This window comes from Pelophylax lessonae, assembly GCF_965119305.1.
Source record: "Pelophylax lessonae genome assembly, chromosome: 5".
Classification (NCBI taxonomy): Eukaryota; Metazoa; Chordata; class Amphibia; order Anura; family Ranidae; genus Pelophylax; species Pelophylax lessonae.
The window spans coordinates 236,441,738-236,466,454 of NC_138772.1; the positions used below are offsets into that span (position 1 = coordinate 236,441,738).

Below are 24,717 nucleotides of genomic sequence, written 5' to 3' on the forward strand. Positions count from 1 at the left end.
TCCTTTCTGTCATTTCTTTTAGGATGTCCCTTTTTTTTCTGCTGTAAAAGCTAAAGTACAACCCAGGCTGCCATTTATGATAGGCACAAATCTTTCTGATTGGTTTGTTTTATAAAATACAGCGAAATAGTTATTCCCTTAGATTATCTCCCAGAGCTACGCACCGTTCATGGCACAGAAAAAGAACACATCCTCGAAGTCCGCAGGAATTATGGCAGTTTGGATTTTCCCTCCGCACACAGGGCACTCTTTGTAGGAACACGGAAATCACGTGACATAACGTAACGTAATGCAGCGGAGGAAGAATCTGCGCTTGTCGGTGTACGGAACTGCAGTCAGGTGGGTGAAGGGGCGTGGCTGTAACGTCTTCCGGGTTGACAAAGGCAGTTTAGACTGGGTGAAGGCTGACAGTGGCTGTCTTTATAGGGAGAGGTGCGGTGTGTGTTGGAGTAAACGAGGAGAATCCTAGGTACGTGTACAAGGCGATCAGAGATCATGGCTTACTACAATCACCAGACTCGTCCTCAAGGCGGTCCTGATCAGGGCTTCCTCGTTACTGTCTTCCAGAGGTAAGTATCTAAGTGTACCCTTCCTGCTCCCAGACATGGTAGACGTTGTTTCGCTGTTTTCTTTTGCCTGTATTAACCACTTAAGGACCATGCCTATAAATGACACGTTTACAAGTTTAAATCACTTTTTTTTTGCTAGAAAATTACTTAGAACCCTTTAAACATTATATATATCTTTTTTTTTTTTTTGCAAAGACTGGAGAATAAAATGGCAGTTGTTGCAGTATTTTTTTTTGTCACACGATATTTGCGCAGCACTCTTTCAAACGCAGTTTGTTTTTTGGGAAAAAGTACATTTCACTGCATTTAAAAAAAACTTAACAGTAAAGGTATCCCCTTTTTTTTTTTTTTTTTTTTTTTTTTTTTTTTTTTTGTATATTGTGAAAATTATGTCACGCCGAGTAAATAGATATCTAACATGTTACGGTTTGAAATTGCGCACTCTCGTGGAATGGCGACAACTACAGTACTTAAAAAATCTCCATTGGTGATGGTTTTAATTTTTATTTTTTTTTTAACGGTTATCAGTTTAGTTACAGAGGAGGTCTTTTTCTAGAATTATTGCTCTTGCTTTGGCGATCGTGGCGATCCCTCACATGTGTGGTTGGAACACCATTTTCATTTGCGGGCGCGACTTGTGTGTGTTTTTTTTTTTTTTTTTTTTTTTTGTGCGTGAGCTCACGGGGATGCTTCAAAAATGTTTCTTTTTTTTTTTTTTTTTTTTTTTAAAAAAATATATATCTGTTTTAGTTTTATTGCTTTCACAAGGAATGTAAACCTTTCTTGTGACAGTAAGAGTCGGTTCACACTATGGCGACACAACTTCGGGGCGACTTGAACAAGTCGCTGTGCACCGCGACTTCAGCGCGGCTTGCACTGACTTCACATAATGGAAGTCAATGCAAGTCGCTCTGACTTCGGCCAATTGTAGTGCAGGAACCTTTTTCTAAGTTGGAGCGACTTGAGTCGCTCCTATTAGAACAATTCCCATTGCACAGAATGGAGCACGACTTGTCAGGCGACCAAGTCGCCTGATAAGTCGGAGTAGTGTGAACCGGCACTTATAGGCAGCGACAGGTACTCTTTTTTTATAGAGGGATCGGGGAGACCCCGGACCCCCTCCACTGCACTTCAAAGTATTCAAAATGCCGAAATCTCCATTTTTGAATACTGACCTTTTTTTTTTCTCAAATCGGTGCCGTTAGCAGCCTAGTAAACTGAAAGTGATGTCGCTTCCGTGTTACTACATCGGAGACCCAGTCAAAGCCGAATTCGACTTTGTTCGGGACTCCAACCAGCTAGTGGATGTGCCAACTGGTTGCTCGAGTCTCCTAGTCGGATGGGAGGCCCAGGCAGAGCCGCGAGGGGGGCGGCTGGCCACCTGCTCGCTGGGATAACGGCTGAGCGGCTGCTGAGCCACTTCGGCTGTTATCTCCTGAAAGCCGGCCGCCAGCTCTAATAAACGGTACCGGGTTGATGCCTGCAACTGGAAGCCGATTTACTGGTACATTGGTTTGCGAGAGGTGCTCAAACTTTTTTCTGGCTGTAACACAAAAATATAAAGTGTAAATATTTATTATTATTAACCACTTGCCGACCGCCGCAAGTAGATATACTGCGGCGGTCAGCCCCGGCCAGGCAAAGTGACCGGTTTGTGAGCCAATAGCGGGCTCGTTCACGGAGGAGTCCACGCGTGTGACCGGCGGACCCGATGTCCGCCGGTCACACTACGATCATCGGTAGAGCGGGAGAAAGGCGGGCGGCTTATGTAAACAAGCCGCCTGTCATTCTCCCCTGTGTAAAAATGGAGATCAGACGGTTCTACTATGTAGAACCGTTGATCTCTGTTTTTACAATAGGAGACATGTCCAATCACAGTTAGAAACACGCCCCTAGGACACACTTAACCCCTCCCTCTCCAATACAGTTAACCCCTTCCCTGCCAGTGTCATTTTTACAGTAACAATGCATATTTTTAGCACTGATTACTGCAGTAATGTCACTGGTAACCCCAAAAATGTCAGTCAAGGGTCTGATCTGTCCGCCGCAGTCCAGCAAAAAAAAAATCGCAGATCGCCGCCATTACTCGTTAAAAAAAAAAACACCAAAAATGACAAAAATCTTTCCCTTTGTTAGTAAACGCGATAACTTTTTTGCGCAAACCAATCAAAATACGCTTTTTGCGATTTTTTTTTTTTTTTTTTTTTTTTTTTTTTTTTTTTTTTTTTTTTTTTTTTTTCCCTCCAAACATATGTAGCATAAAACAAATTGGCCGAAAATGTTAAATTTTGATTTTTACTTTTTTTTTTTTTTGGGGGAATTTCATATAAAAAAATAAAAAAAAATGTGAAAAATATTGTTATTTTTGCAAAATTTATGCTCTTTTTTTTGTTTATAGCGCATGATCAAAAAATTGCACAGGTGATCAAATACCACCAAAAGAAAGCTCTGTTTGTGGGAAAAAAAGGACGTGAAATTCGTTTAGGTACAGTGTCGCACGACCGCGCAATTGTCCGTTAAAGTCACGCAGTAAAAAAATCGCAAAAAACCCCCTGGTCGGAATGGGGGTAAAATCTTCCGGGGCTTAAGTGGTTAATGTTATTATACAGGAATTATATGTAACTCTATAGCGCCGACAGTTTACTCAGTGCTTAAATATAATCACTATGTACCTCACTCAGTCTTTATTTGGCTTCTATCTATTTAGCCATCTTGATTGGCTTGCCTGGAATGGCATAACTTCCACATATGTTATTTCATTCCGGTGTTCCGTTAAAAAACCCTACCCGTGAAAATTCCCTACCCTTGTCACTTCCGGTTAGGGTACATCGGGCATCAGCTGAGCCGCTTCCCAGTGCTCATGCGCACACTGTAAATGATCTCGGCTTCTGTGAAAAAACCCTACCCTCCTTCCCAGTTCTTAAAGCGGGGGCTTTCCGTCAAAATACCCTACCCTCATTTTCCTCCATTAGAAAACACTTTTTTACATTTTCCTCGACCCGCCGGGGAACGAGGGTAAGGTATTTTCACGGGAAGCCGACATCATTTGCTAACCCAACGCTTTAAGCGCTGGGAACGAGGGTAGGGTTATTTTACGGAAAGCCGTTGTAACGTTAAAAAAATTCCTACCCCGTGAAAATTCCCTACCCTCGTCACTTCCGCCGTGTGCCGATCATTTACTGCCTGAGCATGCGCACTAGGAAGCGGCTCAGCTGATGCATGACGTACGTGCACAGGAAGTGATGAGGGTAGGGAATTTTCACGGGGTAGGGTTTTTTAACGTTGCACCGGCACCAAGGTCCAAGGTGTTCTGAGAATGCACACTGATCTGCGCATGTGCGACTTGGTGTATGCGAGGAAAAGCAATGCTGGCAGGTGGGCACTTTTTGCTGGGTTCACACTGGTGTGATCTCAGACATTGTATGTGATTTGCACCACATGCCTCTGCCACATGTGATGTCTGTGCGGTGCAAATTCAGCCATATAGTCTGTATGGCCGAAATTGCTTTGCATTCCCACCAAAATAATGCAGGACCCTTTTTTTCCCCACACTGGAATCTGATTTCTTCGAAAGTCTATCGGAAGTCTTCGATACTGTTTAGGATTTCATGGTGCCTCTGCACCATAAATGTCTGTGCAGGTGACGGAGTCATATTCCTTTTGGAAATTTGTGGCAAGCATCACGTGTGGAAACCGGTGTCTATACAACTGAGCTCCCTCCTGCAGCTGTCCCACAGACTGTACCATGGCAGAGGATTTTTGTAGCTAGATGGGGGTGTAGACACTAGTTCTCCATCAGGTCTACTCTCCTTGTGATTTTCATAAGGTAATGGACAAATTCCTTAAACTGTAAGGCAAAAATGAACGCTAAACCTGCTCTTTGCCACATTCTGAACCTAATCTATAACCCTGTAAAGCAAAAAATCGCTGTGCTTACCTATTCTTCAACCGATCAGGTCTGGATTCCAGCGGCGGAAGCTATGTGCAGGAGAGGACAGACGAGGGCTGTAAAATTGTTGGGAAGGGACTTCATCCTGCAACTGCCTACACACTGGAGAAGCCGCTGATAGCTTATGCTGGGACCGGATCGGTTGCAGAATAGGTAAGTATAGAAATTTTTGCTTTACAGGGTTAGATAGATTAGGCAGAGAATGTGGTAGCGAGCAGATTTAGAAGTAGTTAGGTTTTGCCTGAACTTCCACCCTGCTTTTGACTATAGAATCTGCTGTCAATTGCAAGGAGAGCGGACCTGATACAGAACTAGTCCTTCAGCTTCCCACTCTGTGCCACTGGTTGTTAGGAGCCTATCAGCTGTGAAGTGGACAGTGTCTTGACAACCAGCAACAGGTGTGGAGAAGAGGGGACAGTGGCAGCAGAATGCCGCCTGCTACACAGCATACAGGGGCAGACCCTCTGCCTGCCTCTGTACACAAAATTTAAGTTGGCCTTGACCCTATTCACCATGATTGGCTGTCCTGTCCCCCTTCCCTCTGACAACTTTTTTTTTTTTTTTTTTTTTAAAGCTTTATTTATGCTACTTCCGCAAATCTCTATCCACCCTCTTTGCTTGCGCAGATATGCTGCAGGTTTTGGGTGCTGGAAAAAGCCCTGTGGCACATCTGCGCATGTGCAGGGCCCCCCGGCATCTGCGCATGTATGGGGATTCCTGCTCACTCCCAGGACTTTGACCATCGAGGGCTGAAAACTTGTTTGTGCCTGGTGAATCACCTGCACGTGCATAGATGTGCCGGCAGGCTCTGTCAGGACCAAAGGGCTGGGCAGAGCCAGTGACTATGTCGCAAAAGTGTTGGTGCCTGAGGCAGGGGGGGAAGAGTAACATATTAGACAGACTTTCCATTTAGCTAAGTTTTGCTTTAAAGCAGAGTTCCACCCTAAAAAAAAAAAAAAAAAAACGTTTCACTGTCACCGCTAGCTTACACAAACCTGAAAGAATTGGATAATTAAATCTGTGTGTGTGTGTGTGTGTGTGTGTGTGTGTATATATATATATATATATATATATATATATATATATATATATATATATATATATATATATATAATATATATATATATATATATATATATATATATATATATATTTTTTTTTTTTTCACTTACCTTGTTTTTAATGAAAATATACTTGCCTTCCTTCCTCTTCCTCCCTCTGCGGCCGCGGCCCGTGCCGTCACTTCCTCCTTGCATTGACTCCTGGGAGATGAGCGTCATCCCAGGAGTCAATGTGCCTGCACCGGCCTTGCTCGTCCCTTCCGGTGCAGGCGTGTCATTAGCTGCTGAACAGCTTCTGGGCATGCCCAGAAGCTGTGCAGGGACGACGCGCCTGCATCGGAAGTGGCGAGCAGGGCATTCTGGGACTCTAACGTCACCGAAGAGGATGTTCCGGCTTCAGCTGCCCACACCAGAGATGGCCACGCTGGACAAGACATTTTCAAGGTAAGTATTTCTTCTAAAAGGTAAGTGAAACAGGGGACAGTTCAGAGGCTATCGTTGCTTAAATGCACTAGCCCTGACTGTCCCGGGGGTATTTTAAGTAAAACATTTTTTTTGCCTGGAACTCCGCTTTAATTAACCTACAGTTTAGTTATGAACTGAAGGAAATTCTTTTTGAATTTGGTGCAGCAGTTGTGTGCCAATTTGTAAAAATAGCTCTGCTAAAAACTACCTGAATCCACTGCACGTGTTGGTAAAGCTAATGGAACTGGCAGCAGGGATCCTTGAATCTGGCACAAGCCATTTCAAAGGGGTCATACTGCCAGAAAAATGTAAACCATGCTTTAGTCTCCGTTTCCACTACCGCGGCTACGAAGTCGTGCTACTTCTAGCGCGACTTCCTAGTGAAAGTAAACTGTGGCTTTCAGTGCGACTTGTCCCTAATTATAGAGGGAAGTCGCACTGAAGTCGGCTCAAAAGTAGTGCACGAACTACTTTTGAAGTCGCGGCAGTGAAAACGGGCCCGATTAAAACAAATTGCTTTTGATTTTGACACATGTCAAGTCGCACAGCAAGTCGCACTAGTGGAAACCGGCCCTTACTGGTCTTTTCTGTATTAAATGCCTACCTGCCAGATTGATTGCATGGCTACACTTCCACTTTCTAGTTTACCAGTCCTTAAATAAAGTGGCTGGATTTCTTTTATTTCCCTTATTTTCACCTTTTCAAAACAGCTAAACACTTCTTGTTTTTGTGCCCTTTCCTTACATGGCACATGTTCCAACACAACACTGCTGGGATTTGTGGCTCTGGCCTCCGGCAGAGCATTGTTCACTTCTGGCTTAGCAGCAAGCCGCAGGCGTAAAAAACAGAAAACAGCTACACTCACTGATGTGACAGCCAGGTGCACATTTTCAACTTGAAAATGTGCACCTGGCTGTCACATCACATGTAACAAGCAAACTGGCATGCCGCATGGCACATGTTTTCTAGCAGTAACAGTGTGTAGCTGTTTTCTGTTTTTTACGCCTGCGGCCTGCTGCTAAGCCAGAAGTGAACAATGCTCTGCCGGAGGCCAGAACCACAAATCCCAGAGGTGTTGTGTTTGTTTTTGTGCCCTTTCCTTACATGGCACATGTTCTAGCAGTGACAGTGTGTAGCTGTTTTTGAAAACAGCTACACACGCTGTCACTGCTGCTAGAAAACATGTGACATGCGGCATGCCAGTTTGCTTGTTACATGTGATGTGACAGCCAGGTGCACATTTTCAAGTTGAAAATGTGCATCTGGCTTTTGCATTACATGTAACAGGCAAACTGGCATGGCACATGTTTTCTAACAGTGACAGTTAGTTCCAGACCAGTCAGACCAGTCTGACCAGAACACTGCTCAGCCAGTGGAGTCCAGCCCAGAACCACAAATCCCAGCGGGTGACACACGGTGTGTTATATTTATTTTTGTAAATTGTGCTGCCTGCGGCTGCCCTTTCCCTACCTTGTTGCAGCAGCCAGGCCTTGGCTCATCGTCTCGGTGTTGTTGCTCAACTTCTGTCTCTGTCTCTCACTCTGTCAGTGTCCTCTGGCTGGCTCTGTCTGCGGTGCTGCGCGGCGCCGGCGACTTCCTTCCCGAGTCAAGCAGGGGTCCCGGCCTCTAGCTTCCCCCCCCCCCCCTCGCCTTCAGTCACACTCAGTAAGTCACCTGACGCCGGTCCACCCCTCCTGAGCGCCTACGTGCCGCTGCAGAGCTGGCCGCAGTGAGCGGCGCTGGGCTCAGCTCAGTCAGCATCAGCCCGGGCAGTGCTTAGGAATCGGAGTGAGTGGCGGCCTGGCGGGGAGTCGTGGGACAGCGGTGGGCGGCCCTCAGTCTCTGCGGAATCAGCCGCGGAGAGGCCAGCAACGGCCGGCAAGTAGTGACTGACTGACTGTCACATCATGCGCCCGGAGCGGAGTCCTCGGGCCACCGGGCATAAGCCCGGTCTGCCCTATGGCCAGTCCGGGCCTGTATAGAACATAGGCCATCTCGGGAGTGAGCAAGAGAGAGCCTATGTTTACATAGCCACATAAAGTGAGACCATGGATGTAGCCAACATCTAACATCAAGTCAGATTACAGCAGGGAAAAAAAAAAGGAATTTGGAGAAGACTGAGAGCAGTAGAAGGCACTTTCGGAGTTAAGAATACACTTTAATTATTTATTTTCTTTACACCAGTTTTTATTCAGTGTAATTTTTAGATGAAATTTACCTCCTGCACCTTCGTTACATTATAAGAGCACTGTGTGGGAAAGCGGGAGGAAACAGAGCTAGTACTGTATGTCTTCAGAGTTCTGTGGATTGGGTGACTTATTCATTTGGAATGCAGCACATGTCTTTACCTGCATGTAAAGACTAAGCAGTCTTTCAGCACAGATTGGGGTTGATCAGTGTGGGGGGATGTAAATGAAATGTTACGTTATAGTAGGAGTAACAGGAGACTTCTTTTATGCTGACAGATCTCATTGAAGTACTGAAGAGGATATCACCTCTGTTTTGTTCTCTGCAGTAAAGAAACTTTCCAGGATAGTGTGAGCAGCGTGTTAAGCTAGCTATACGGTAGTAGATTCCTGAACGAACATTCGTATGGTATTTTCGTACAAACCTTTTGTACAAAGTTTCTTCGTACATTTGATGGCTGAATGCATGTCGTTCAACAGTATTTCAAAATAACTATTGTTTAAATTATTACAGTCCTGATGTTATAAAACGTTTGTTGTGACAATAGATGTCCTTAATGGCTTCATTGACACAGATGCAAAGCCCCATTGTCTATCTGTTAGACAATAGTGTGGAACTGCATGCAGACACCCTTTAGAAGTGAATTGGGGATGCAGCAGCTGTATGGATTCTGTCATGTTCAGGGCCACCTACCTGTCTCTACATACAGCTGCAAAAAAGTATGTGAACCCTTTGAAATTATATGGATTTTTGCACAAATTGGTCATAAAATGTGATCTGATCATCATCTAAGTCACAACAATAGACAATCACAGTCTGCTTAAACTAATAACGCACAAAGAATGAAATGTTGCCATGTTTTTATTGAACACACCATGTAAACATTCACAGTGCAGGTGGAAAAAGTATGTGAACCCTTGGATTTAATAACTGGTTGAACCTCCTTTGGCAGCAATAACTTCACCCAAAAGTTTCCTGTAGTTGCAGATCAGACGTGCACAACGGTCAGGAGTAATTCTTGACCATTCCTCTTTACAGAACTGTTTCAGTATATTCTTGGGATGTCTGGTGTGAATCGCTTTCTTGGTCATGCCACAGCATCTGTCGGGTTGAGGTCAGGACTCTGACTGGGCCACTTCAGAAAGCGTATTTTCTTCTGTTTAAGCCATTCTGTTGTTGATTTACTTCTAGCTTTGGGTCATTGTCCTGTTGCAACACCCATCTTCTGTTGAGCTTCAGCTGGTAGACAGATGGCCTTAAGTTCTCCTGCAAAATGTCTTGATAAACTTGGGAATTCGTTTTTCCTTCGATGATGGCAATCCGTCCAGGCCCTGACGCCGCAAAGCAGCCCCAAACCATGATGCCCCACCACCATACTTCACAGTTGGGATGAGGTTTTGATGTTGGTGTGCTGTGCCTCTTTTTCGCCATACATAGTGTTGTGTGTTTCTTCCAAACAACTCAACTTTGGTTTTATCTGTCCACAGAATATTTTGCCAGTACTGCTGTGGAACATCCAGGTGCTCTTGTGCAAACTGTAAACGTGCAGCAATGTTTTGTTTGGACAGCAGTGGCTTCCTCTGTGGTATCCTCCCATGAAATCCATTCTTGTTTAGTGTTTTACATATTGTATATTCGCTAACAGGGATGTTAGCATTTGCCAGTGACTTTTTGTAAGTCTTTAGCTGACACTCTAGGATTCTTCTTGACCTCATTGAGCAGTCTGCGCTGTGCTCTTGCAGTCATCTTTACAGGAGTAGCAGCAGTGCTGAACTTTCTCCATTTATAGACCATTTGTCTTACCATGGACTGATGAACAGCAAGGCTTTTGGAGATACTTTATGCAAGTCAACAATTCTTAATCGTAGGTCTTCTGAGAGCTCTCTTGTGAAAAGCAAACCCAGAACTGGTGTGTGTTTTTTATAGGGCAGGGCAGCTGTAACCAACACCTCCAATCTCATCTCATTGATTGGACTCCAGTTGGCTGACATCTCACTCCAATTAGCTCTTGGGGGTGTCATTAGTCTAGGGGTTCACATACTTTTTCCACCTGCACTGTGAATGTTTACATGGTGTGTTCAATAAAAATATGGCAACATTTCATTCTTTGTGTGTTATTAGATTAAGCAGACTGTAATTGTCTAATGTTGTGACTTAGATGATGATCAGATCACATTTTATGACCAATTTGTGCAGAAATCCATATCATTACAAAGGGTTCACATACTTTTTCTTGCAGCTGTACATACCTGTCAAACTCTGCCTCTGCATCTGTATTCAATTATACTGTATAAGTAAAACAGGATTTTCTCCTTCTTTATTTTGTAAATGCTGCACCCAGATTGTTTTCCTCATAGCTAGCATAGCTCAGTATTTCTGTTTCACATATAGCAAAGATTTGCATGTCTTATCCACACACATTCATTGCATTATTCAATAGTTTTAGGGCAATAGCAAAACCTCTTTCAAGGATAATATTGTTTTTGGGCCTCCCTCAACAATTTAGCAGCAATGCAGTAACTAAATTGCAATCTTTCAAGACCCATATCAAAAATAAAAAGTGTAAAAAAAAAAAAAAAAAAAAAAAAAAAGGTATGTGTGTATGTACATGATCTGTTGTGTATGTATAATTTCAATTTTAAGCTCCTTTCACACGGTCCTCCTCCGTCAGCGGGGGATCGATACACTGATCCCCGCTGAGCAGGCAGGTGACAGCTCCCTCTCCGTACTGTGTCCGGAGAGGGAGGTGTCAGAGCCCCGCTGCTCTCTATGGGGAATCGGATGGAAAATGGGGTTTCCATCCGTCCGGATTTCACGGAGAGGATCGGATGCGGGTGTCCGCGGACACGTCTCCGCTGCCCCATAGGGATGTATGGAGGATCCGATCAGATCCGCCTAAAAAACTGGCAGGCGGATCTGATCGGATCGTTCCGTGGGAGACGGGACCCCTAAATAGTTTTTGAACTGATCAAACCAGGCCTGGACAAATCTTGATCTGTGAGCCAGCATGCTAGTGCAGCTGTTCACCATTGTGATCAATATTTCCCAGTCTTATTTACCAACATATTTCAACAAATCCACTAATAAAGCTGGCCATAGCTGATACAATTTTTTTCTTTGTTTTTTTTTTTGTTTGTTTTTTTTTTTCCCTGGGATAATTTGAAGGAGCAGAATAAAAAAACTTCTTGGTCAAAGGAATAACCAGACCTTGTATGTGAGTTTCATTAATAAATTACATTAATTTTAAAAGCAAGTGAAAATTTCAAAAGACATTCTTTAATTCAGCGAATGTAACAAAGATTTTTCGTATGGGAAAATTCTCATTTGAAAATCGATACGTGTATTGCCACCATAAGGCTCAATTCACACCTATGCAGTTTGCTTTTGATCAGTTTTTTGCTGTGCATTTTGTGCATGGGATTTTGCTGTGATTTGCACTTTTTTTTTTTTTTGGCCAATTTGTTGGGCAAAATAAAAACTGCAAACTTCAGCAAAAACGCACTGCATGCTTTGCTGCAGTTTCTCCATTGAAGTCTGTTGAAGTCCATTGAAGTTGCTCCGGAGGAACCATGCCTTTAGCCCTATACACTTTATTTATTAGTTTGACAAGCCAGGATGCAAGCGTCCTGCTAGAGGCTTCCTTCCCCCTGTTTTTTCCCCATGGGATAACGAACAGCCTGTTAGACGTTCTAAATTTTTCTGTAGCCTCGAGATACTTCTTCTTGAGGACTTTCGCTATGTCCAAGCTTGGGTCTATTTCTGACTGGGAAAAAAACTGGCAAGGTCCATGGTTCCCTGAGGTGACTTGCAGTAGCGACTTTAGGGGTAAAACCTTGAATAGGTCGCAGTTCCACTCTGTCTGAAAAGAAAGGAACGTGATCCTCTCCGATTCCCAGGGCTTGCAAGTTCGAAATCCTATATAGGCCATTTTTAAGGATAAGTTCCAAATCAATATTTGTTCTGTAGAAGCAAAAGGATGTTCCGCCAAGGCTTCCAGGATTAGTTTGGTCCCATTTTGGAAAGGTGCGTCTGACCGGAGGGCGTGACTTTAACACCCCTCTAAGGAACGTAAATATGAGAGGGTTGACTGCCCATCTTGAATTTGTTGCCGCTGATAACGCGGCCACCTGGACCTTTAATGAACTGAGACCTAGGCCAAGTCCGGTCTGTAGGAACCCCAAAATATTGGAGACTAAAGGTGAGAATCGATCACATTTTTTTTTTTTCCCCAGCTGCAAAGGTTTGGAACTTTTCCCAGACTCTTGAGTAGATGGAGTTTGTGGATGGTTTCCTTGTTTGAAGGAGTGTCGAAATGACTTCCGGGGAACAGCCTCAGGCTTCAGACCTCCGCCACTAAATTTCCACACCCTAAGATCCAGTCTGTGCCAGTTTGGATGAGAGACTCTGCCCTGCTGTAGAAGTTGAGGGAACAGGGGAAGTGTCAGAGGTGTGCTCACAGACAGCCGCATGGCTAGTGGAAACCAAGGTCTCTTGGGCCAATAAGGGAAATTCGCCAGGATGTGTACTGGCTCCTTCAGGAGCCTCGGGAAGAATTTTAGAATAAGAGGGCAAGGTGGGAAGGCATACCCAGATTTATCTCCCATTTCCACACCCCCACTGCTTCCACTTGGGGGTGTGGAAATGGGAGATAAATCTGGGAAGCTTGGTGTTCGGTGGTGTAGGGAACAGATCCACCTGAGGATATTTCCAGTGATTGGCGATCTGGCGAAATACGTGCGGATGCAGGGCCATTTGTTGTTGTCCAGACAAGATCTGGAGAGAATGTCCGCTTGTTTGTCTAGCCTGCCTGGGAGATGCACTGCTCTGAGGTCTAGGAGATTCCTCTCTGCCCAGAACATGATCGGTTCGACTTCTGACAGAAGCGACCTGCTGCAAGCCCCGCCCTGTTTTTGAATATAGGAGACTTCTGCCCTGTTGTCCAGTCATAGGACTCTCTTGCCTCTGATGTGGGGAGCCAGAGAGGTTAAGGATAGGAATGCTCCTCTCAACTCCAGGATGTTCAAGACTAGGCTCTCTGTTTGAAAGGACCATCTTCCCTGGACCTCAATTTCCTCGCAATGGGCTCCCCACCCTTTTCCGCTGGCATCTGAAGTAATTGGGGTCCGGGAGAGGGAACCCAACTATTTGCGATTTGGAGAGGTTCTGAAGCTTCGTCTACCAATAAAGACTTCTGCGCATGCATGGTGTTAAGAGGATGGGCTGTGAGAGACGTTGTTTCTTCCACTGTTTTAGGAAGCCGGTCTGAAAGTACCTCAGATGCCAACGTGACCATGGCACCATCGGAATGCATGCTGACATTGAACCTATGAGGCTCAAACAGAGAGAAGCTGTCAGGTGGGGGTTGTGCAAATGTTTGAGCCTGGCTCCCACCAGTAGTGTATGGGCCTGCCCTATGTCAAATGGATTTTGTTTTATCCTGGGGGGCGGAGAACTTTGTCTTGTCCCCAGAAAGGAAGACTGGGTACCCCTCCAGGTTTTCTGGCCATCTCTATTTTGGCAAGACTGTCTGAAATTTCTTAACCTGGATTGTTTGAAATCTAGCCCTTTTGGCCATGACGGAATTGCTCTGGCTGAGCAGCGAATTGTGTCAATTGCTGCTTCTCTGACTAAATCGGCCAACATCTTCAGCTCATCCAGTGCCTTTATGATGTCTTGCTTTGGCAGATCTCGTCTGTTTTCATAAGCAGACTCTTATGTTTTCTGTCCAGGCTTTTAATGCTGTGGACACTGATTTAAGGGCCAATACATAGTTACATAGTTAGTGAGGTTGAAAAAAGACATCAGTCCATCCAGTTCAACCTATGGTGTGTGTGTGTGTGTTTGCTTTTAACCGTACATTGTATACCCCTGTATGTTGTGGTCTTTAAGGTGTCCATCTAATAGTTTTTTGAAACTATCAATGCTTCCTGCTGATACGACTGCTTGTGGAAGAGAATTCCACATCCTTACCGCTCTTACAGTGAAGAACCCCTTACGCACTTTAAGGTTAAACCGCCTTTCCTCAAGTTTTAGTGAGTGGCCACGTGTCTTATTGTATCTCCTTTCTCTGAATAGTTTGTTCCTTATGCTAGGGTCGCCAGTACAGTATTTGTACATTGATATCATATCCCCCCTCAATCGTCTCTTCTCCAGAGAGAATAGGTTCAGTGCTTGTAGTCTTTCCTCATAGCTGATGTCCTCCATTCCCCTAATTATTTTTGTTGCCCTTCTCTGGACTTTCTCCAGTTCCAGCACATCCTTCCTGAGGACCGGTGCCCAGAACTGGACAGCATACTCCAGATGTGGCCAGACCAGAGTCTTGTAGAGTGGACGAATAATCTCTTTATTTCTGGAGTGAATCCCCTTTTTGGGCTTGCATGCTACACCTGAAGCTAGATCGCTCCTTTTGCTCCTTTACGCGGGCATCGTACAACTGGTCGTCGAGCCTCCGTGACGGCTCCAGTTACGAGACGATCTGCTGTCTCAAGGGCTGATCTTCCATCCTGCTTTACGGTCGCTGGCTTTAACAGCGTGGCTGTTGAAAGCCAGGTCTTGAGAGATCGGGGTCTCTCGTCGGCGGTCATTCCTACCCTGCTCAAGGCTAGGAAGGCCTCATCCGGTAAGCTTTATTACCGTACCTGGAAGGCTTATTTTGCCTGGTGTGATTCCAGGGGCATTCATCCTCGCTCATTTTCGGTGGCGAGGGTGTTGGCCTTCCTGCAATCTGGTGTGGACCAGCGTCTTGCGTTGACCACGATTATGGGCCAGTTATCTGCACTGGCGATCCTTTTTCAGCGCCCCTTGGCGTCAAATTCTTTGATACGCACCTTTATCAAGGTGTGCGTCTTTGGCTCCTCCTCGGAGAGCACCTTTACCTCCTTGGGACTTGAACGTGGTTCTGTCCGTTTTGCGACGTCTTCCCTCCTGAAGTTGGTTTCTGATTTTCATCTTAACGAGCACATTGTCTTACCTTCACTGTGTGCGAATCCCAAGCATCCTAAGGAGTTTGCCTTGCATTCCTTGGATGTTGTCCGGCCATCAGGGTTTACCTGTCGTCCACTGAATCCTTTAGGATGTCGGATTCTCTTTTTGTCCTTCCTGAGGGACCTCGGAAGGGTACGGCTGCGTCTGCAGCAACCATTTGAAGATGGATCAGACAGACGATTGTACAGGCCTATTCGCTTAAGGAACAGTTTTCCGCCCTTCCCTGTCAAGGCGCACTCTACCAAAACGGTGTGTGCGTCATGGGCCTTCCAGCATCAGGCTTCGGTGGCCCAGGTGTGCAAGGCTGCGACTTGGTCGTCCGTGCATACCTTCTCCAAATTTTACAAACTTGATGTTTTGGCAGATGCCTCCTTTGGCCGCGAAGTTCTGTGTGCGGCAGTGCTTTGAGGGGGCCCTGGCTTTGCCGGTCCCTGTCTGTTGGGGATGTTTTCCCCTTGGTTATTTGCTTTTCTGGGTTGTTGCTCCAGTTGAGCTTTTCGTTGCCCAGAGGGTTTACCTTTCTGTTCAGATAAGGTTCCTTTCTCTGACCTGGGTGCTGCGTTGCCTTTGTGACAGTTGCGCTTCCCACCGCTCATGTCTACACTTTGGGACATCCCATTGGTGAAGACTGTGTATGAGTGGGCGGCGACTGTCAGAGGACGTAAGAAAACTGAATTTTTGTAAAATCTTACCGTAAAATTCCTTTCTCTGAGTCCTCCGACAGTCGCGCCCCTGCCCCTCTTTTGGTGTCCATGGGCTATCTACTGCTTGCTACCAAATTGAATTGGGAATGAGGCTAGCCGGGGGTATTGGACCAGAGGGACAGCCCCCTGTAGGTGTGTCTATGTAAATTGCTTTTTTTTTTTTTTTTAACAAGTCTTATGCCTAGCTTGCTCCTGTGGATAAGAGGTCAATACCCATTGGTGAAGACTGTATGAGTGGGCGGGGACTGTCAGGAATTTTACGGTACGATTTTACAAAAATTCTGTGTTTTTTTTTTTTTTTTTTTGGCCCTACATGGATGTGAATATGTCCCATAGGAAACCATGTTCAATGAACTGTAGTGCGTTTCTGCAAAAAGCACCAAAAAATACATAGATGTGAACCAGGCCTAAGACGTTAAGTAGCAGCCGCATGCTTTTTTTTTTTTTTTTTTTTTTTTTTTTTTTTTTAAATCCCCTGTCATAATTGGGTTTAAAAAACTAAAATTAGCTCTTTATAGTACAAAAAGAGCAGATAATCGCTACTATAAGGGGTTAATTTATACTGTGAAACAGTGAAAGTAATATGTATATATCTATCATATACAGTACAGTAAAACCTTGGTTTGAGAGTAACTTGGTTTAAGAGCGCTTTGCAAGACAAGCAAAATTTTCAAATAAATTTTGACTTGATATACAAGCGATGTCTTGATATACAAGTAGCCTCAAGTCACAGCTAAGTATAAAAGAGAAGAGAGGCCCCTCTAAGTATAGCAATATGGTTACATTTAATGAAGGTACAACTTTTAGCAATTCACATGGTTGATGAATGGAACAGGCACATCTAAGGATTCAGGCATCCGGGGTAAAGCTGTCCACATAGGACCATCCTCCGCACCACCATCTACGTCATCCCTTCCATGCTGCCCCTCGCTTTCAGATCTCTTTACTGCAGAGTGGTCTTCCCGGTCAGGATTACAGACTGCCAGCTGGCGGTGCAGAAAATAGTCTATGTGGACAGCTTTACCCTGGATGCCTGCATACTTAGATGTGCCTGTTTTATTCATCAACCATGTGAGTTGCTACTTGTTGTACCTTCATTAAATGGAACCATATTGCTACACTTAGAGGCGCCTCTCTTCTCTTTGATACTCTATAGCTCCTGCTGGATTTTGCTTCTAATCCCCTTATGGAAGTGGCTATTTGTGGATGGACATTTTATGCAACCTATCGCAATGCTATAATCTTTTTATATGGACTATAAACTGAAGGACTTATGAATAAATGGTTGTGGAACGAATCATTTGAGTTTCCATTATTTCTTATGGGGAAATTCGCTTTGATATAAGAGTGCTTTGGATTACAAGCATGCTTCCGGAACGAATTATGCTCGCAATCCAAGGTTTTACTGTATCTCACATAAGTACATTTTTGTAAAGCTTTTATTATATCGTTTTCATGTGACAACACTGAAGAAATGAAACTTTGCTACAATGTAAAGTAGTGAGTGTACAGCTTGCAGAATAGTGTACATGTGCTGGCCCCTCACAAATAACTCAACACATAGCCAATAATGGCTAAACTGCTGGCAACTAAAGTGAGTACACCCCCCCCCCCCCCCCCACCCCTTTAACTCTTGCAGCAAACTGGCAGTATTCGCACTCCTATTTTCCAAAGACAACCTCTGGATATAACACTAAGCACATGCACTTAACTTCTTTGGTCGACCATGGCGAGGCCTGTTCTGAGTGGAACCTGTCATGTTAAACCGCTGTATGGTCTTGGCCACCGTGCTGCAGCTCAGTTTCAGAGTCTTGGCAATTTTCTTATAGCCTAGACCATCTTTATGTAGGGTAACAATTCTTTTTATCTGATCCTCAGAGTTCTTTGCCATGAGGCGCCATGTTGAACCTCCAGTGACCAGAATGAGCGAGTGAGAGCGATAACATCAAATTTAACACACCTGCTCCCCATTCACACCTGAGACCAACTGATAATGAAAAGTGCAGCGCTAAAACAATAAGACAATAAAAACATCAATGGATAAATGAAGAGTCTATGAATGGCACACAGTAGTCTTGTAAAAAAGAGGAGAAAACAGTCCAATAAGAAATCCCAATGAAAGTGCTCAGTGCTGATCAGTAAACAGGACACAAGTGCTTGTTCAGTGCAATCCTTCACCAGAGGTGCTAGCCTCTCACCTGTAGGCTGTGAAAAGACAGCCTTAAAAGTACACTCCCAGCAATGTGAAAATCCTGACCAGGACAGCAATCACAGAGGGCATCTCTCCTTTTTGTTAAGGTGTTCACAACGATCCCCATGTAATAGAAAGGGGGCAGACCATAGTGCAATATGTTTCAAACACCACAATTTATTGATAAAACAAATGGACAGCCTCTTACTTCAAGGTAATGCAAAAACGAGCAGTACAGCAATCCAGCTGGTCTCCAGACAGAGCGGAACGCTCTGCTGACAGGGGCTACGAGTGACGTCACGATCTTCTCTCCCTTGCGCACGCGTATCGTCCGTGGGCGGGACTTCCTCAGCGTATGGGCGGAGGGGCGGACGTCACTCTTTTTATATGCATCACTCCGCTCAATTCAGCGTCGCTGCTGGCATAGCAACGTCGGAGGAAAACCGGAAGTGCCCCAGGGCCCGCCCCACACAGGAAGCAGTACATTGACCCAGGAACATAAACAGAGTCCTCCATATACACCAAGACAGCAACAAGGGCTAAAGGGCTAGTAACGAGAGAGAGAGAGAGCCAAGCGCCGATCTGAGTGTAGCACAGCAGTAATTTTAATGACACACAATAAAATCGTTACTCACAAGAGGTCCATAAAAGCAGGCATTGGTAAAATCCGTGAGGGGAAGGTCTCTGGGGTCACATCCGAGGTGGAAGATCCAGTCAGGCGGTAGCGCTGTGATGCGGATGTGACCCCAGAGACCTTCCCCTCACGGATTTTACCAATGCCTGCTTTTATGGACCTCTTGTGAGTAACGATTTTATTGTGTGTCATTAAAATTACTGCTGTGCTACACTCAGATCGGCGCTTGGATCTCTCTCTCTCGCTCTCCTGAAACCATACAGGGTCGCTTCACCCTCTACAAGCCTGCAGCCATCCAAGTGTCCAGCTATTGGATTACATTCCACCATCTGCCCACAGTATACTTTTGCAGTCACTCAACTGTCTGTTTGCGCCACTTCTCTCCCCCCTCTGCCTAAAGGGCTAGTAACGCCCATTACTGTTCAAGAGCGGGGGGATATAGAATATCAGAACTAACATAAATATGGCAAAACATATATTAATAAAAATTACAGAAAAAACATATATTTGGGAACTAATGCCCCTAAATATATAAATACATGAGGGGATCATGATAAATCACTCGCAGCCCCTGTATACAAAAGAAAGCAGTACAGAAAAAAAAAAAGAAAATATATAATAAAAAACGTATGATAAAAACATCAAATGTATATCCATAAATACAATAGCGTTCAAAGGTCAAAAAAACATACATAAAATGGGTATATAATAGAGTCCATATCATAAAAGCCCATATGTATAAGGGACCTAAAATTCATATGTTGATAAAAAGTATTGATAAAAAAAAACTTGAGGGTAAAAACGAAGTAAAAACTACCGATCTGAGATAAAACAGTTGAGGTCGAAGTCCACATTTAGACCTCTGGGGACCCCAACTTTTGTCTCAAAGATCCAGTAAGATTCACGCTTACTTATTTGCCTAATAAAATTACCCCCCCTCCAATGTTTCTTGACCTTTTCGATCCCCCAAAATTTCAAGTCCTTGGGATCTTTGTTGTGAAATTGTTTGAAGTGTTGGACAACATGATGGGCTTTCTTGCCCTTTCTTATACTACTCATCTATGTTCTCCAACACGGACTTGTAGCGCCCTAGTGGTCCTGCCCACATACTGGAGCCCACACTTGCACTCCAGCATGTAGACCACCCCTGTGGACGCACATGTGATCAGGTCCTTGATTTTATAGGATTCACCCGTGGTGTGGGCTACAAATTCCTTTTTCTTCTTAGTATTAAACTTAGAAGTTTTACAGGCCACACACCTTCCACATGCATGAAAACCCGAAAGAAATGAAAAAAGCTTATTTTCACCCGGGTTGGGGGGATCAATTACCCCTGGTGCCAGGAAATTTCTCATTGTGGGGGCTTTTTTATAAATAAACGCTGGTTTATTGGGTAAGGTAGGGCCTAGGATCTTGTCCTGCTGGAGTATTGACCAATGTTTGGTGATGATTTTCTCCACTTTCTTAAATTGTGCATTCTATTCCATGACAATCTTATATCCACCGTTGTCATATGGTGCTACCTGTGTCTTATCTGCCAATAAACTGGACCTCTTTTTATTTTTTACTTCAAGGATGTCACTCTCAAGTTTTGTAGTGTCATAACCCTTTTCGACAAACCGATCTTTTAATATATGTGCCTGTGTTTCATACTCTTCAACTAGTGTGCAGTTCCTTCTTAAACGCATAAACTGCCCTTTAGGTATGTTACATAACCAGTTCCTGTGATGGCAGCTGTCTAATGGAATGTACGAGTTACGGTCAGTTACCTTAAAGTGCGTGTGCGTTTTGAAGTGATCATTGTCCTTAGAAATGACAAGGTCAAGAAAGACAATATCACTGTCACTCACGGTCCATGTGAGGACTATATTTTTATCATTGTTGTTCATTTTATCCATGAATCTATCTAAAGAATCTCTTGTACCATCCCAAATGAGCAGCACGTCATCTATATAGCGTTTGTAGCAAAGTAACTCGGGAGGGCGCTCTTTAAAGATGACTTCTTCCTCCCAGTGGGCCATAAAAAGATTGCCCACACTGGGAGCAAAACGAGCGCCCATCGCTACGCCTCTTGTTTGTAAGTAGTATTGTCTGTCGAACCAAAAGTAGTTCTTAGACAAACAAAAAAACAAATTACTCAAAATGAAGCCGCGTTTCTTTCTTGAGAGATCCGATTGTTTAAAGGCCCATTTAACTGCATCCTGGGCCTCTTCATGATTGATGATGGTATAAAGAGAACCCACGTCTGCTGTCACCAGCAGTACCGTGGGATTACATGGTAAGTCCTGTAGAATTTGTATCACATGCTTAGTATCTCTAAGGTAAGCTTGTGTGGAAATGACGAGAGGTTGAAGATGTAAGTCAATGTATTGACCCAGTCGCGATGAGACCGAGTCAATACCATTGACAATTGGTCTACCCGGAGGGACCTCACTGTTCTTGTGTATTTTTGGTAGGAAATACACAACTGGTGTACGGCAGAACAGTGGGTCCAGATAGTGTGATTCCTTCTTACTTAATATACCTCTCTCTTTTCCTGTCTTGACCAGCTTTTTAACTCTCCCTTATATTTAATAAGGGGTCTCCTGGTAATATAGTGTATGTTTCTTTATCAGACAGAAGCCGGTTCATTTCGTCCTGATAATAACTTTTGCTAAGGACTACCAGACCGCCTCCCTTATCGGCCGGTCGGATGACAATGGAATATAATGCACAATTTAAGAAAGTGGAGAAAATCATCACCAAACATTGGTCAATACTCCAGCAGGACAAGATCCTAGGCCCTACCTTACCCAATAAACCAGCGTTTATTTATAAAAAAGCCCCCACAATGAGAAATTTCCTGGCACCAGGGGTAATTGATCCCCCCAACCCGGGTGAAAATAAGCTTTTTTCATTTCTTTCGGGTTTTCATGCATGTGGAAGGTGTGTGGCCTGTAAAACTTCTAAGTTTAATACTAAGAAGAAAAAGGAATTTGTAGCCCACACCACGGGTGAATCCTATAAAATCAAGGACCTGATCACATGTGCGTCCACAGGGGTGGTCTACATGCTGGAGTGCAAGTGTGGGCTCCAGTATGTGGGCAGGACCACTAGGGCGCTACAAGTCCGTGTTGGAGAACATATGAGTAGTATAAGAAAGGGCAAGAAAGCCCATCATGTTGTCCAACACTTCAAACAATTTCACAACAAAGATCCCAAGGACTTGAAATTTTGGGGGATCGAAAAGGTCAAGAAACATTGGAGGGGGGGTAATTTTATTAGGCAAATAAGTAAGCGTGAATCTTACTGGATCTTTGAGACAAAAGTTGGGGTCCCCAGAGGTCTAAATGTGGACTTCGACCTCAACTGTTTTATCTCAGATCGGTAGTTTTTACTTCGTTTTTACCCTCAAGTTTTTTTTTATCAATACTTTTTATCAACATATGAATTTTAGGTCCCTTATACATATGGGCTTTTATGATATGGACTCTATTATATACCCATTTATGTATGTTTTTTTGACCTTTGAACGCTATTGTATTTATGGATATACATTTGATGTTTTTATCATACGTTTTTTATTATATATTGTGTTTTTTTTTTTTTTTTTTTTTTTTTTCTGTACTGCTTTCTTTTGTATACAGGGGCTGCGAGTGATTTATCATGATCCCCTCATGTATTTATATATTTAGGGGCATTAGTTCCCAAATATATGTTTTTTCTGTAATTTTTATTAATATATGTTTTGCCATATTTATGTTAGTTCTGATATTCTATATCCCCCCGCTCTTGAACAGTAATGGGCGTTACTAGCCCTTTAGCCCTTGTTGCTGTCTCGGTGTATATGGAGGACTCTGTTTATGTTCCTGGGTCAATGTACTGCTTCCTGTGTGGGGCGGGCCCTGGGGCACTTCCGGTTTTCCTCCGTTGCTATGCCAGCAGCGACGCTGAATTGAGCGGAGTGATGCATATAAAAAGAGTGACGTCCGCCCCTCCGCCCATACGCTGAGGAAGTCCCGCCCACGGACGATACGCGTGCGCAAGGGAGAGGAGATCGTGACGTCACTCGTAGCCCCTGTCAGCAGAGGGTTTCTGCTCTGTCTGGAGACCAGCTGGATTGCTGTACTGCTCGTTTTTGCATTACCTTGAAGTAAGAGGCTGTCCATTTGTTTTATCAATAAATTGTGGTGTTTGAAACATATTGCACTATGGTCTGCCCCCTTTCTATTACATGGGGATCGTTGTGAACACCTTAACAAAAAGGAGAGATGCCCTCTGTGATTGCTGTCCTGGTCAGGATTTTCACATTGCTGGGAGTGTACTTTTAAGGCTGTCTTTTCACAGCCTACAGGTGAGAGGCTAGCACCTCTGGTGAAGGATTGCACTGAACAAGCACTTGTGTCCTTTTTACTGATCAGCACTGAGCACTTTCATTGGGATTTCTTATTGGACTGTTTTCTCCTCTTTTTTTACAAGACTACTGTGTGCCATTCATAGACTCTTCATTTATCCATTGATGTTTTTATTGTCTTATTGTTTTAGCGCTGCACTTTTCATTATCAGTTTTACATTGGGTTTTACATATTTTTTACCTTGGTGTCAGCTGCTTTTATCTATTTCCATCCATTTATTTATTCATTCTTGCGCTGATATTCTTGTTTTTTTCATACACCTGAGACCAAGTCACATGACACCAGGGAGGGAAAATGGCTATTTGGGCCCAATTTGGACTTTGGGTTGTACCCACTTTTGTTACCAGAGGATTAGACATTAATGGCTGTGTGTTGCGTTTTGAGGGGACAGCAAATATACACTGTTATATAAATGTCCACTCACTACTCTACATTGTATGAAAGTGTAATTTCTTCAGTGTTGTCACATGAAAAGATATAATAAAATATTTTGAAAAATGTGAGGGGTGTACTCACTTTTGTCAGAGTGTATGTGTGTGTGTGTGTGTGTATGTATGTATATATATATATATATATATATATATATATATATATATATATATATATATATATATATATATATATATATATATATATAATGAAGGGAGATATAATAAATCTTTTATATTGAAGTAGTACTTAAAGCTGAGACTTTAGTTTTTTGTTATGGATAGGATTATTTTAAATATTGCACAATAGTTTTTATTACATAAAAGTTTACTTTAAATGTAATTGTAATGCCTTAGATTTCCTCCAGTCTATCAGCCTCCACCTTCTCTAGGTTCATATGCTGATCTTCCCTGCACAGTCTTTAAGGTGGTGTTGTGTTTTTGTTGTAAAAAAAAAAAAAAAATGTTATACCTGTTCTCTGCAATAGGTTTGCACAGAGCAGCCCTGATTCTCCTCTTCTGGGGTTCTCCATAGCTTCTGACTCCTCCTGACTTTAGAATTGCCCCCATAGCAAGCTGAAAGCATAGTATAGAGTGCCCCTACAGCAAGGTAAAAAAAACTTCTGCCTTTAGAACCACTCGCTTCCTGCCCAGGACTACATATCCCATGAGGCATTGCTCCTCACACATTCAAAGTCACTGACATGTATGGATGGTGTGCTGAACTGTATTTCTTGATCTGTAAACAAATAATGCATTCTGTATGTAGGCCAACTAATCGACTATGAAAATAGTTGACAACTTCTTTCATAATCTATTAGTTGTCGATTAATCAATCAGTTTTTTCCGGCCCTAGTTGACAATAATCGCATGAAAAGTCTGACATGCGGGTTGTATTCAAGTCGATCGATGGTTTGGCTTGGGTACAATTAGCCTGCCCATACATGGTTCGATTCTCGACCCATCCTTGCTGAACCGGGTGAGATTCGATGCATTATTTAAAAAAAACTCTTCTATACCCCTCCACAGGTAATCTATGCTGCTTTCAAAATCCACCTTTAACCACTTTAACACTAGCCACTGTGCTGCTACTGCGGCACAGTGGCTCGTTATAGTCTAGCGACGTAGACCTACGTCGCTAGACTCCTCCC

The 24,717-nt window shown here is 43.7% G+C and overlaps 1 protein-coding gene across 1 annotated transcript in view; it reads left to right on the forward strand.

Annotated features, from left to right (window-relative positions):
• Positions 1–344: 344 nt before the first annotated feature.
• PDCD6 (programmed cell death 6) overlaps positions 345–24,717 on the forward strand; it is a 137,417-nt gene continuing 113,044 nt past the window's right edge. Inside the window, exon 1 of the mRNA XM_082258068.1 lies at positions 345–569. Within this exon, the coding sequence (XP_082114194.1) occupies positions 496–569 (74 nt within the window). The 5' untranslated portion in view covers positions 345–495. The remainder of the gene's footprint in view (positions 570–24,717) is intronic.